Here is a 13,926-nt window from a genome sequence, read left to right on the forward strand (position 1 = left end):
ATGAAATGAAATGCTCCACATTTTGTTTTCTCCTGGATCAGAGGATGTGCTCCTCCTGGTCTCTCTCCCTCCACCTGGACCATCTCTTATCCTGGGGGAGGCGGGGAGGGCTGGGGCTGGTGGGAAGGAGGCCAGTGAGGCCCTGACATCCCGGTTCCCTGCCAGGCTTCGACCGCTACTTCTCCAGCCGCACGCTGGACAACAACCGGCGCAACATCTGGTTTGCCGAGTTCTGGGAGGACAACTTCCACTGCAAGCTGAGCCGCCACGCCCTCAAGAAGGGCAGCCACGTCAAGAAGTGCACCAGTGAGCACGCAGGCCGGGCAGGGCCGGGCGGGCTCTAGGAGGAGACCGGGAGGGCAGAGCCTGGGGGCCTGAGGCTGAGAGTCTCCGATCCATCGTCTGTCGGCGGTGGCAGAACGTGGAGTTGGGCCTGCACCTGGGCCTGCACCTGGGGTGGAGTTGGGAGGCCTGGGGCGGGGCCTGGAGGGGCGGGGCCACAGTAGATTTGGGGTGTGGCCTTGAGATCCTTGGGAGTGGCAAGGCCTCTGGCTGCCTCGGGGTTGATGTGGACGGCCCTAGGGCCAGCTCACAGCACTGAACTGACCCCTCCTGCCCTGTATCCAGTCTTGATGCACACCAGGCTGGGCACTTTCCAGAAACCGCCTCTAACCTCCAGGGTTCCCTCAGTCACTCAGCAAGCACCTGTTTGGCTCCTAGGCCGTGCCTTGCCCTGTTCTAAGCATGGCAGGTATATAGTAGTGAAGAAAGAGTCCAACGGCGCTTGGAGTTTTTATTCTAATAGGAAGACAGACGATCAACAAGATGAGTGAATGATAGAATATGTCAGAACAGAAATGTGCAGAAGAAACAAAACAGAAAATAAAAATAATGGAAAGTGTGAGGGGAAGGGAAACTGCAACTGTGAAGTGGCCAGGGACGGCCTGCTTGCGCAGGTGACATCTGAGCCCTCACATGAGAGGGATAAGCCGCGCAGGGGAGGGGCAGTGATCGGTCCATTTTACAGATGGGAGAACGGAGGCTCAGAGGAGGCGAGTAGAGGGACTTGAATTCCCATAGATAGAGGGCGGTAGAGCATGACTTGCTCCTGGGTCTGAGCCCTAGGCCCCCCGCCCCCTAGGTAGCCATCATGGCGTGTCCACTTCAGATACATCCGGACAGGGGTCTTTGCGCGCCCTGGGTCTGGGTGGCTCTGTGGCAGGACCCAGCCTCAATAACATTGGGGTGCTCTGGTGCCTGTCAGCCTGAGAGGTGCCTAATCGAGGATGATGAGTTATCTCCTGTATTCTCCCAGACTTGATCGTGCAGTTTGGGCAAAGGGCGGGGGACGCGCTGCATGGAGTCTTAGACAGCTCTTCCAGGGCCAGGGGAGAAGGGAGTGTGATGAGGATGGGTGGGGAGCATGCTGCCCTCTGGTGGCCAGGGCCCACAGGGACTTGCAGCCACTGGACCACTGGGGACCCAGAGAAGCTCACAGCCAAACCCACCTGATCTGCAGAGTGAGTGCAGGTATGCGAGTGTGCCCAGTGTGGCAGTGTGTGTGTATACACCTGTGGCACGTGACTTCGCATGTGTGTGAGCTGGTGTTTCTGAGAGAGAAGGGGTTTGTATGCCTGTGTCTTATGTGGGGCTTATGTATTCCTGGGTGAGCTAAACACAAACATTGCTGTTTACTATGTGTCTACTGTGTTCAGACACTTTAAAGATATCATCTTTAAAATGTGAAAGACATTTCACTCTCACAGCAACTCTAGGAACTCTTAAGATTCCTGCAGTCTAGACGAGGATATGGAGAGTCAGAGAGACCAAGTGACTTGCCCGAGGCTGCTCAGCAAATGCCTGCATCAGGCAGTAATCACAACAGACGTGTGAGAAGTGCAAAGATGCCTGGGTGTGGAGGCTGAGCCCTCATGGGTGGGGTGACCGTGCATCCTGTCTCCCGTGTTCTGGTGTAATTATTGAGAGCATCACCTTCGGTTCTTGGAAGTGCCCAGGCGGGATGGAAAATTGTATGGGCACCCTGATTTAGATCAGCAGACCTAGATCAGGGGTGAGGATGGGGATGGATGGGGTGGGGATAGGGTGGGAAGACTGGAAGTGGTGGCAAGATGGACAGCTGGGGCCTCCTGGGACCCAGTGTCTAGGCTGTCGAGGGGTCTGGGCTGTCAAGGGGAAGGGCTTTCTGGAATCTTCTCTTTGTCTGGGAGGGGCAGGAGGGGAGAAGGCTTTGGTCAGTTCCTGTAGGCTCTGTCCAGACTCCTAGTCCTTGGGGCAGGATTTATGAACCTCTCCAGCAGTCCTAAGGGAGGCATTTGGTCTGATTGTCAGCTCAGGTGGGGACGGAGGACTAGAGCAGGGTTCAGAAGAACGCAGAGCTTGGCTGGGCATGGTGGCTCACGCCTGTAATCCCAGCACTTTGGGGGGCCGAGGCGGGCAGATCATCTGAGGTCGGGAGTTCAAGACCAGGCTGGTCAACATGGCGAAACCCTGTCTCTACTAAGAATACAAAAATTAGCCGGGTGTGGTGGTGGGCACCTGTGATGCCAGCTACTCAGGAGGCTGAGGTAGGAGAATCGCTTGAGCCTGGGAGGTGGAGGTTGCAATGAGCCGAGATTGTGCCACTGCACTCCAGCCTGGGTGACAGAGTGAGATTCTGTCTCAAAAAAAAAAAAAAAAAAAAAAAAAGGCACAGAGCTTTGCCGTGAGCCTGAGGCAAGCTCTGCAACCTTTTTGGGCCTTTGCTTTCTCATCTGAGCAACGGGATAGATGAGCCGGCCCAGAGGGTATCTCCAGAAGGAAGTGAAGTGTTAATGGAGGCACTTCCTGATCTGTAAGCAGCAGCTGTAAAGTCTGGAGGTGCATTAGAGTCACCTGGGAGCTTTTAACACCATACCAGGGCACCACCCCCAAACCAACTAGAGCAGAACCTTAGGGGTGGGGCCTAGGCTGTGGATTTTTACAAAGCTCCCTAGGTGATTTTCTTGTGTATTTAGGGCTGGAGCAGTGGTTTCCAAGCTTTGTTCACATTGAATCACCTGGGGATCTTTTAAAAATACAGTTACCCTAGACATTCTGGTTTAATTTGCACCGGATGCAACCTGAGCATCAGGATTTTTTGAAGTGCCCCAGGTGGTTCTACTATGCAGCAAAGTTTGGGAGCCTCTGGCTTGGAGGGAGGGGTGGGTTACAGAGGGAGGACGGCGTGTGCCCTAAACAGGTGAGGAGGCATGAGCAAAGGGGCAGAGGCTCTAGTGGATGTGGTACGTCTCAGCTGACCTGAATCCTTCCTGCTGCATTGGGAGCCCCAGCAGAGACAGGTCAGAGTCCCTGTGTGGCCCCAGGCCAGGCGTGGTGAGCCTCTCAGTCTATCTCTGGGTGAGGTGAGGGGTGGGTGAGGGGGCTGCTGGGAATGTTTGTGGGACCTGAGACCCTGGGGGAGGGGCAGGCAGCTCTGGTTTCCCCATCATCCTGCCCCTGAGCTAAGCCTGTCCCACAGGAGAAGGCCTTAGGCCAGGAGGTCTGGAGTGACACCCACAGAAAGCTGAGAGCAGGGACAGGGGAAGGACCCACGCCTGGGTCTGAGTCTGGCTCTGCCTCCTCCCTGCTGTGTGACCTTGGACAAGTTATCTAACTTCTCTGAGTCTCAGCTGCTATCAGTAGAACAGGGAAGGCAACAGCTATCTCAGTGAGCTGTGAGGTTTAGAGATAAAGCGTGTGAGGAGGCTGGCTGAGAATGATGTGTATGATAGGTGCTGATAAAATGATTGTTATTGCTGATACAGAGAGGAAGTGGGAGAGTTGGGATTTAGACAGGCAACTGGGTAATCTAATAGTCCAAGTCTGTTCTGTTGCAGGATCCCAGAGGAAAGAATGTGCCATCCTGAAGGTGGGTAGTATAGATGGTCACAGATGCAACTCTCATTTTACAGAAGAGGAAACTGAGGCAACTTGTGACTATCACAGAGCTAGAGAGTTGTCAGAGCTGATTCGCACCCAGGCAGCCTGGCTGTCAAGCCAGTGCCCGCCCCTGCCCTTCCCCTCCTTCCCTCCCACTCCTCCGGGGCCCCTCTCTCTTGCCCTCAGCCAGCCCAGGCATGCTCTGTGGTCTCCGAGAACTATTCTCCACCTGCCCCCACTCTGTCTCCAGAGACTAGCTTCCCCCTCACCTCTTCAGATCAGCTCACTCTGCTTTCTCGGGTGCTGACATTCCATAGTTGGCCTCTGTCTGTTTCAGTCCCACAGGCCTGCCCTGCTCAAGGTCTCACAGAGAACAAGTGCCACTCCTGTGTCCTTTGCTTTGCCAAATCCATTCCTTCCCACCCCAGGTGATGGATGGGCCTGGTGACCATCCAAGAGGGTGGGAAGGACCCTCTCATCCTGGGATCTTACACTTGGGAAGATTTGATTCATCCTTCAAGGCTGTCTGAAGTGGAGTTCCCCCAAGATGAGGATTTGACAGCAAGTAGCTGATTTAGGAGGGGATTCCAGGAAAGAGGAGAGAAAGCAGAGATGAAGGGTGTGAGATCAAGCTGGTTGCCACCGTGAACAATTTGAGCTTAATCCTCTTGGGACAGAGGAACAGGCCTCTCAGTCATCCCACAGAGAGTGAGAGGGAGCCAGGGTATGTGTGTGCCCCATCAGTCATTGGTGGAGGGATGCTCCTAGAGGCCATTAATTCCTTGGCACCTCCAGCCTGCCAAATGGAGAGGGCTCCTGTGCCCAAGAAAGCCTCAGAAGGCTGGCACATGCTGGCAGCTGGAGGCTGGACTGGTGTGTGCTGAAGGGGTCAGGGTTGGGTGTATGGTAGAGCACTCATTCTTTCTCAAACATACGGCTATTAGAGTCCTGCAGACCTGGGTGTGAATGCTGGTGCTGCCACTTCTAGCCATGTGGCCTTGGGCAGGTTACCTCACCTCTGGGGGCCTCAATTTCCTCATCTGTGCAATGGGAATTATATTATCCCCTCCCATTCTCCCAAGAGCTCCATCCCCAGCAGAGTGCTACCTCCCTCATGGCTTCCAAGGAAGTGATGGGAGCTTATCTGCAGGAAGCACTTGCAGATGGCCCATGGATCCCCCCAACCTCAGCGAGCTGGGGTCGCTGAGGGGGGCATCTCTGCAGCTGTCAAGCCTACGGGAAGATAGCGCCCGCCTCCTCCTTTCCTCCCAGGCTCTCCCTGGGAGCCCAAAGAACAGGGTTTGGGAATTAAAGTCATAAACAAGGCACATGTGGCATCCGTCTTTTTGACAGCGCTGCCAGCCAGGTGACGGCTGAGCGGAGGAAGGCCCGGTTTATGAGGAGATAGGAAAAATTTACTGCCTGCTGCACAGAGGGGCTGGGAGCTCAGAGAGAGAGGGCAGCTGCATGGTGGCTGGGGGTGTGTGGGGAGATGCCAGTCACCCAGCCTGTGCTACCAGCAGTAACAACAATAATAGTGGAAACATAATCACAGCTAATATTTATATAGTATTGATTAATTGTCAAGCTCTGTTCCAGTATTTTGCATTTAATTTTTGGAGCAACCCACGTTACAGATGAGGCAACTGAGGCACAGAGAGGTTAGGGACTTGCCCAGAGTCACACAGAGTTGGGGTTTGAATCCGACCATTTGGCTCTAGAGACATTTTGCTTAGACCAGATGCTATCCCATCCCCAGGCCCCTCCTGGCTTCTCCAGCCTGCCTGTGAAAGGTCTTCCCACCTCTGCATCCCGAAGAGAACCTGAGGAAGCCTCCCTCCTTGGGCAAGTAAGAAAGGCCAACATTTGGAAGCACCCTTTATGTGCCAGGCCGTGCCCCCATTAGAGGAACTCACAGTTGTTCAAACCATTGGCCCTTCACTCAGTGCTGCTTCCCACTCATCAATTGAGAAACTAACAGCATAGACGAAGAGCCTGACTGTGTGCCCAGCCAGCCCTGTGTTGGGCTCAGTGAGGGGGACAGACCTGCCCTGGGGAGCCATCTTGTGAGTGGCATTGCAGACAAGGTTCAGCGGATGGTGGCGTGGCCTGGCAGTCAGTGCCGTGGCTCCAGAAAAGGCCTAACTATGAGGCTGGAGAAGGCAGAGCCTGGAGGCCTCTTGGAGGAAACTGGGAGTGCTGGGAGGACAGGAATGCTGCACTTTTAAGTCAGAAGTTCTCAGTGAGAAAGTGTGTGCTAGTCTGTTTGCATTGCTATAAAGGAATACCTGAGGCTGGGTAATTCATAAAGAAAAGAAGCTTATTTGGCTCACGTTTCTGCAGATTGTGCGAGAAGCACGGCACCCGCATCTGCCTCTGGTGAGGGCTTCAGGAGGCTTCCCGTTATGGTGGGAGGGAGACAGGGGAAAGAGCAGGAGGAGGAGCCAGGCTCTTTTTAACAATCAAATCTTGTAACTAATAGAGGGAGAACTCACTCATTACCATGAGGAGGGCGTCCAGCCACTCATGAGGAATCCGCCCCCATGACTCAAACACATCCCACCAGGCCCCACCTTCAACACTGGGGATCACATTTCGACATGAGATTTGGAGGGGACAAACATCTGAACTATTTCAGGATGATCCTGGAGCGAACACCTGAAGACTGTGAGAGAGAGAGTCATGTGGAGACCTAGGAGAGGGCGTGCCAGGCACAGCGCTCAGCACGTGCAAAGGCCCTGGGGTGGGCTCATGCCTGGCAAGCCTGGGGAGCAACGAGGAGGCCAGTGTGGCTGAAGCAGAGAGAGCAACAGGCAGGAGACAGGGTCGTGGGGGAGTGATGGGCAGGTGGTGCAGATCATGTGAGCCTTGTGGGCAGTTCGTAAGGATTTAGTTTTTTACGCAAAAGGGGACAAGCCATTGCAGGGTTTTAAAGAGGATGGACGTTACCTGATTTATGTCCTAATGAGATCACTGGGCTGCTACCTGCTCACTCCTCTCTGGGAGCGAGGGCAGAGTGGGAGACCAGTTAGGAGGATGGTGCTATAATCCAGGTGGGAATGTTGGGCCTGGGGCAGGTGGTGGTCATGGAGGTGGTGAGAAGGGGTCAGATTCTTTGTAAACTTTGCAGTGTGGCCGTGGTGTTTATGGAAGGATTTAAGGTGAGAGAAAGATGACAGAAAGTCAAGGATGGCTTCAGCATTCTCTGCTGGAACAAGGAGATGGATGAAATTGCCACGCACTACGATGGGGTGGGTGGGAGGAGGAGCAGGCTGAGAAGGAAGGCAGGGCTTTTGTGGAGGCCATGTGGAGAGTGGGATGCCTGCTGGGACCCACGTGGCCTTGTAGAATAGGCGCTGGAGTCAGGGAGAGGCTAGAGTGGCCATGTGACTGGGGAGGTGGCAGAATACAGATGGGGCTGGCTGGGAGCACCAAGGAGTGTGTGTGGCTAGAGAAGAGGTCCCAGTGAGCCCTGGATGCTGGAGCGTTGGGGGCAGAGAGAGGGGGGCCAGCACGGAAGCTGAGGAGGGGCAGCCCGGGAGGCAGCAGGGCCCAGAGCGTGGTGTCCCGGCGGCGATAAAGAGAGCACTGGAGGAGGGAGTGACTGTCTCCATCACATGCTGTCCAGGGGCCAAGTGAGACAAGGGCTGGACCGGGCAATTGGACTTAGCCACCTGGGGGGCGATTGTGACCTCCGCAAGAGCAGTCTCCTTGGAGAGGTGGGTGCAAAAGCCAGACTGGAGTTGGTCAGGAGACAGAGGAGAGAAACTGATGACAGTGAGCAGAGGCACCTCTTTCGAGGAGCTACATTGTAAGCAGGAACAGAGAAAGGGGATGCTAGCTGGGGAGGGGCGGGTCAAGAGAGGGGATTTGTTTGTTTGCTTAAATCGGAGAAATGACCTCATATTTCTACCTTAAAGAGAAAGACCTAGTGTGTTAGTTGTTCTCACGCTGCTATAAAGAACTACCTTAGACTGGGTAATTTATGAAGACAAGAGGTTTAATGGACTCACAGTTCTGCAGGCTGTACAGGAAGCGTGACTGGGAGGCCTCAGGAAACTTACAATCATGGTGGAAGGTGAAGAGGAAGCAAGCACGGCTTACTATGGTGGAACAGGAGAGAGGGGTGAGAGGGGAAGTGCCACACTTTTAAACCATCAGATCTCTTGAGAACTCACTATCATGAAAACAGCATGGGGGAAATCCGCCCCCATGATCCAGTCACCTCCCACCAAGTCCCTCCCCTCACATGTGGGGATTATAATTTGAGGTAAGATTTGGGGTGGGGACACAGAGCCAAACTTTGTCACCTAGTAAGGGGGAAAGCTAGATGCCGCTTGAAGGGAGGCTGCTGAATAATGGGGGAGAGGGATGTCTGTGTTGGGAGTTGTTAGCAGGGGCAGCTCATCCACATCTGCCTGAGAGTCAGTCCCCAGAGTTCCCTCACCCCCAGCCCCAGCCCCTCCTATGTGGGAGAGCTGAGCCCCAGCTTCTCAGCTGAGGTGTGTTGGCCTCAGAACCAGGGAGGAGTCGAGAGCTGGTCCTTCTTGGGCACTGGGCTGTGCAGGCGCCAGATGTGACTCTCCTTGCCTAGTCCCAGGTGCCAGCTTTACTTCACAGACGAGGGGCCTGGAGCTCAGAGATGCTAAGTGACTTGCCAGGCCTAGCAAGGGGCTGAGTGGGGGTTTCCAGCTGGCCCCACCAGACCCTGGGGCTCGAATCCTGTTTCTCAAAGTGAGGTCTGTGGATATCTGAGGACACGTTCTTGAGGCCAGATTCGCAGGGACCCAGGAGTGCCATGACGATTCTTAAAGTCTGCATTCTCATGTTGATGGCCATCCCGAAGTGAGCTCTCCCAGACTCAGAGACACGGCTTCTCTGCTGCTGTGATCATTTGCAGCTGGGCTTCACTGTCATAGCCAAGCTCTCAGCTTCTCTCCTTAGTGTTTTCTTGCTGGGGTCATATTCTTGAGGGTCTGCAAGAATCGTTTCCTTCAAAAGGAGCCTGTGGCTGGCTCAAGGTTGAAGAGCCCCGGGCGATGCTACCACAGAGCTCTTGGAGCTTGTAAAAGACCACTTGAGAGGGAGTCAAGAGGCGACTCCCACTGGGTAAGCTGCTTCACCTCCTCGGGCCTCGGTTTCCTTATCACTGAGATGGGGATCCCTTTTGATCCAACCACTAAGCCCTCAAAACACCTGGGTGCATCATTCACTGGGACTGGAAGGAGTTGGTGTTGGGCCAAGGCTGAGTTGTGGGGGACAGAGCTAGGGGTGGAGGAGACCCAGCCAAGTGGGTTAGAAATTCCCAGACTGGAAAGCAGGCGACTTGATGAGGATGAAAATTTGAGAGGAGGGGACCGGCAGAATCGCGGTATAGGGCCGAAGAGCAAGCGTGTGACTCTGGGCCAGGGAGATCCTGGCTGGTGACTTCTGGGAATTTGGGGGCTTGTGGGATGGTGAGCCTGGACTTGGGAACAGGACTTGAGGGACAGAAAGAACTGAATGTCTGAGGCAGCACAGAGTGGCAGCTGTCTCCACCCCATCCATATGTTGAGCTAGGCTGAGCTGACCTGGGTCTGCCTATGCGGTGGGCATCCCTCGCCCATCGCATGTTGGTGGGGAAGGATTGGGGAGAATCAGCACTAGAGCCAGCGCCAGCCAGGCTGCAGACAGGGAGGCCTCCAGGGGTGGGACGTCATCCAGCGGGGGCGTGTCAGGGAGAAAAGGAGAGCTGAGGCTGAGAGAGGACTTCTGTGCACAAGACATGGTGTTGCATCTCCCTCAGTCCTCCCAGCGGCCCTTCGAAGTAAGTCTTACTATCCGGAATTCACACTTGGGAGACTGAGGCGCTAGGACACTCCTATACTTGGCCTAGAGTGTATAGCTGGGCCATGGCCCAGCCGAGAGTCAGAGCCATGTGTGTTTGTTTGGTCCGTGACACCAGACAGCCCTCTCTGGAGGGGTTCTGGGACCCCGTTGTTTTACTCCCTACTCCCTGGAAGTTTGCTTAAGAGATGAAAATGGGTATTGGTGTATATTTGTGGCTCATGCCCACCCAGAGCCATCGTGTGCCTGGCACCTCACCTTCCCATAGCTCTGGGAGACAGGCTGTGTAAATGTGGGTTTATATCTGTGTAGGTGTGTGGTGTAGACATGGATCGTGCTTGACTGCACATGTGAATGACATGTTTAGCAGATGCTATCAGTGCCCCAGCCATACCCCTCAGCACTCACCATCCCTGTGTGCACCAATGGGGCTCATGCCTCTGGGAGCAGCCCTCAGCCCAGGACCGGCGGAGCTGCAGCATTTATCCCCGTGGATGGGACAACGCCGAGGTGTAGTTTGCAGGGTCTTCTGGAGGTCCCCAGCAGGACGAAGCCCCACACGCTGGCATTAGTTGACTTTCCTCCCCCACCTCACCTCCCTGTCCCCTCCTTATGCTTCCTGGCGTCACCCCCCAATAAAACCCTTGCTCTCAAGTCCTCCTCAGCATCTGCTTGGGGACTTCTCAGCCTAAGCCAGTGGGTGAATCTGAATGCCCATGTGTTTATATTAGTGTCGTGTTAAATGTGTAGCTGTAGCTATATTGGAAGCATTTATATGTACACCTGTGTTAGAGCATGCATGTGTGTGTAGACATGTGTAAATGCATGAAGGTTTGTGTATTTGCTACTCTGTGCATGCAGATGTGAATACCTGTGAGTGTCTGTGTGGTGGATTTTGTCTACCCTGGTGTGAGGGAGCTGCTTCAGCAATGTGTATGCATGCACGTGTGTACCAGTGCTAGAACTGGAGGATTGTGGCTGGGCAGGTGAGTTGTGGAGAAGCAAGGGGGGGAGATGAGAAGGACTCTGATTATTTCAACCTTGAAAACTCATTTCAATTACAATTTACAACCTGCAGACAAAGGCTGCAGTCGCTGTAGTAACCACACTTCGGGGTTTTGATGGAGAAAATCCTCCCTGGATGGTTCCCCAGCTGACTGTCACCTGTGGCAGAGCCAAATGCATCTCTGCCTCATTGTGCCCCGGGACACAATTAGGACATCTTCAAACTGTTGCTGCTGTCACTGCTGCCATGTGTCTGGAATTCGTCTCCTCCGACAGCTCTCAGAAATGCATGTCTTGCTTCCTCTCAGAACTGCGGTGCCCCTGCCTGGTCCTGGGGTTCCTGCCCACCCACGAGAGGGGATTTTCCCACCCCTTTCTCTCCACTGCCACCTTCCTCTTCTAGACCTGCAGACAGGGAGTCCTTAATCCCTGGTTAGGCCTGGCCAGACAATGGGGGCAGGGCCTGGGTCCCAGGACAGGGGGAAGGAGGCAGGTCAGCGGCTAAATGGAGGAGGGGCAGTTCAGGGTACTGAAGACTCTTTTGGACAACCAAAGAGATCTTGGTTCAAGTCCCAGCTCCACCACTTCCCAGCTAGCTCCATCTACAGGTATGTGTCAAACACTTACTTGGTGCCAGGATTCCTCTGAGGCTCTGGGATGCCACCCACCCAACTGCAAACCTTGCTACCTCCCCTGTGAGGGGGCCAGTGAAGCCTGTCTCCTAGAGCTGTGGAAAGGCGATGTGCCAGGCACACGATGGCTCTGGGTAAGCATGAGCCACAGCTGCAGAGTCACTTGCTGAGGAGCCGGGTTGAGTGAGCCCAAAGCTGCTGCCGTCACAGGCACAGTTGTAGCTGCTCATTTAGGCCAGAGCGTCCTGTCTTGTTTAGTGAGGGTTTGTGGTTCCTGCAGTATCCCCACCCCTCCCCTACATGCCCTGCTACCCCTCCAGGGGAGTCACCTAGGTCCTGTCGTTGTTTCCTGTGGGGCACAAGGGGAGAGCCTGAGGCATCTGAGGTCAGAGTTGAGGAGTATGTGTGGTGTGGTGGGTGTGTGTGTGTTTCAGTGTGTGTGTGTGTGTGTGTGTGTTTCAGTGTGTGTGTGTGTGTGTGTTTCAGTGTGTGTGTGTGTGTGTTTCTGGTGTGTGTGTGTGTTTATTTCAGTGTATGTCTGTGTGTGTGTGTATCTGTGTGTGTGTGTCTGTGTGTATATGTGTATGTATGTATGTCTCTGTGTGTGTGTGTGTCTGTGTGTATATGTGTATGTATGTATGTCTCTGTGTGTGTGTGTCTGTGTGTATATGTGTATGTATGTATGTCTCTGTGTGTGTGTCTGTGTGTATATGTGTATGTATGTATGTATGTCTCTGTGTGTGTGTGTGTCTGTGTGTATATGTGTATCTATGTATGTCTCTGTGTGTGTGTGTGTCTGTGTGTATATGTGTATCTATGTATGTCTCTGTGTGTGTGTGTCTGTGTGTATATGTGTATCTATGTATGTCTCTGTGTGTGTGTCTGTGTGTATATGCGTATGTATGTATGTCTCTCTGTGTGTGTGTCTGTGTGTATATGCGTATGTATGTATGTCTCTCTGTGTGTGTGTCTGTGTGTATATGTGTATGTATGTATGTCTCTCTGTGTGTGTGTCTGTGTGTATATGTGTATGTATGTATGTCTCTCTGTGTGTGTGTCTGTGTGTATATGTGTATGTATGTATGTCTGTGTGTGTGTCTGTGTGTATATGTGTATGTATGTATGTCTCTCTGTGTGTGTGTCTGTGTGTATATGTGTATGTATGTATGTCTCTGTGTGTGTGTCTGTGTGTATATGCGTATGTATGTATGTCTCTCTGTGTGTGTGTCTGTGTGTATATGTGTATGTATGTATGTCTCTCTGTGTGTGTGTCTGTGTGTATATGTGTATGTATGTATGTCTCTCTGTGTGTGTGTGTATGTGTGTGGTGGACATCCTCATGGCCTAGTCACTTCACTGCACCCCAGTCTTCCCATATGTTACTGGGGCTAGACTTGAGACAAAGTCCAGGAGGCCACAGGGAGCTGAGAAGTTGCTAGAAGTCCACGCTGCTGTGACAGCGCTGGGATGGATGCTCTGTAGGGGCAGCACCCCAGGCCTAGCACTCCGGAGCTCTTCCCCCAGAGCTGCCCTGGGTGGAGGCAGGTTACCCTGGCCAGGGGGCTTCTGTGGGATATCCACACCGATGGCTTCGTGACCCCAGAGAGAGCACTTGGCCCCGAGCCCAAGTGGCCCAGGAGTGGTTGCTTCCGTGGGACCCTCTGAGGAGAGGCTGAGGCCAGCCTCGTGGGGGAGGTATGTTTCCCCAGAGATCCAGCTAGCCTGGATCTTGAGAGAGAGCTGCCTTCTCTCTGCAGCAGCCGCAGCCTCCCACTGCATCCCTGGTTAATAATTTAGTCTCTCATCCATATGAGATGAGGGTGTGATGGGAGCTGTGGGGGAGTCAAGTAGTGTTTTATGCTTCTTCAGGCTGGAGAGGGCAGGGCCTAGGGGCCTGCAGGGAGCAAGTGTGGGTCCAGGGAGGGCCTTTGCAGGCAACACTGTCCCAGCCTTCTCTGTGTCCTTTGGGGATGGGATCGTCCATTCCATTTCTCCCTAGGCCCTTGTGACCTTGTGATCAGAGGCCTCGGACAAGGCAGGATGGTGAAGCTGTCTTTCGTGTTCATCCTGTCTGTTTGTGCCTTGGCCTGGAAAAAGTGTTGCTGGTTAGCAAAGCTAGCAGACAGGACCCAAGTCAAGTGCAGCCTGGGATGGAGCAGGGGTGGGGTCTGGAAGCTGGGAGTGCCCATCCTGTCGCCCCTGGTTGTGTGACCTGGGCTTCCCCACCAGCCTCAGTTTTCTTGTCTTTAAAATGGCAGTGGGGGTAGATGACCCCTGTGGTCCTGGTGTCCCAGGCATTGTGGTTCTATGGTTTCTATTGTCCACTCAGCAATATGTGAGTACCTACCCTGAGCAAGGCTGAAAATGGGATGTGGTTCTGGCTGGCAGGGTTAATGAGTGACCAGGCCAGCTATCCCCCATCCTCACATCCTTGTGTGGGTGCGGCCACTGGTGTGGCCGGGATTAGAGGGTGTGAAGGGATTAGAAGGTGCAGCAGACCTCAAGGAGAGGCAGTGAGATCCCCTGCACCCTGGGTCTGCCTTCA

The 13,926-nt window shown here is 53.9% G+C and overlaps 1 protein-coding gene across 11 annotated transcripts in view; it reads left to right on the forward strand.

Moving 5' to 3' along the window:
• Positions 1-13,926, forward strand: part of GRM4 (glutamate metabotropic receptor 4) — a 138,625-nt gene that overhangs the window by 100,112 nt on the left and 24,587 nt on the right. For 9 of the 11 annotated variants that reach the window (XR_010119045.1, XM_055263504.2, XM_055263501.2 and 6 more), the window contains one exon: positions 166-306. The exons of the other annotated variants lie outside the window; for them this stretch is intronic. Coding sequence is in view for 8 of the 9 variants with exons in the window: in XM_055263504.2 (XP_055119479.1) it covers positions 166-306 (141 nt within the window). In the remaining variant the exon portion in view is untranslated. The remainder of the gene's footprint in view (positions 1-165; positions 307-13,926) is intronic. 11 annotated transcript variants of the gene reach the window in all.

This window comes from Symphalangus syndactylus, chromosome 23 (assembly GCF_028878055.3).
Source record: "Symphalangus syndactylus isolate Jambi chromosome 23, NHGRI_mSymSyn1-v2.1_pri, whole genome shotgun sequence".
NCBI lineage: Eukaryota > Metazoa > Chordata > Mammalia > Primates > Hylobatidae > Symphalangus > Symphalangus syndactylus.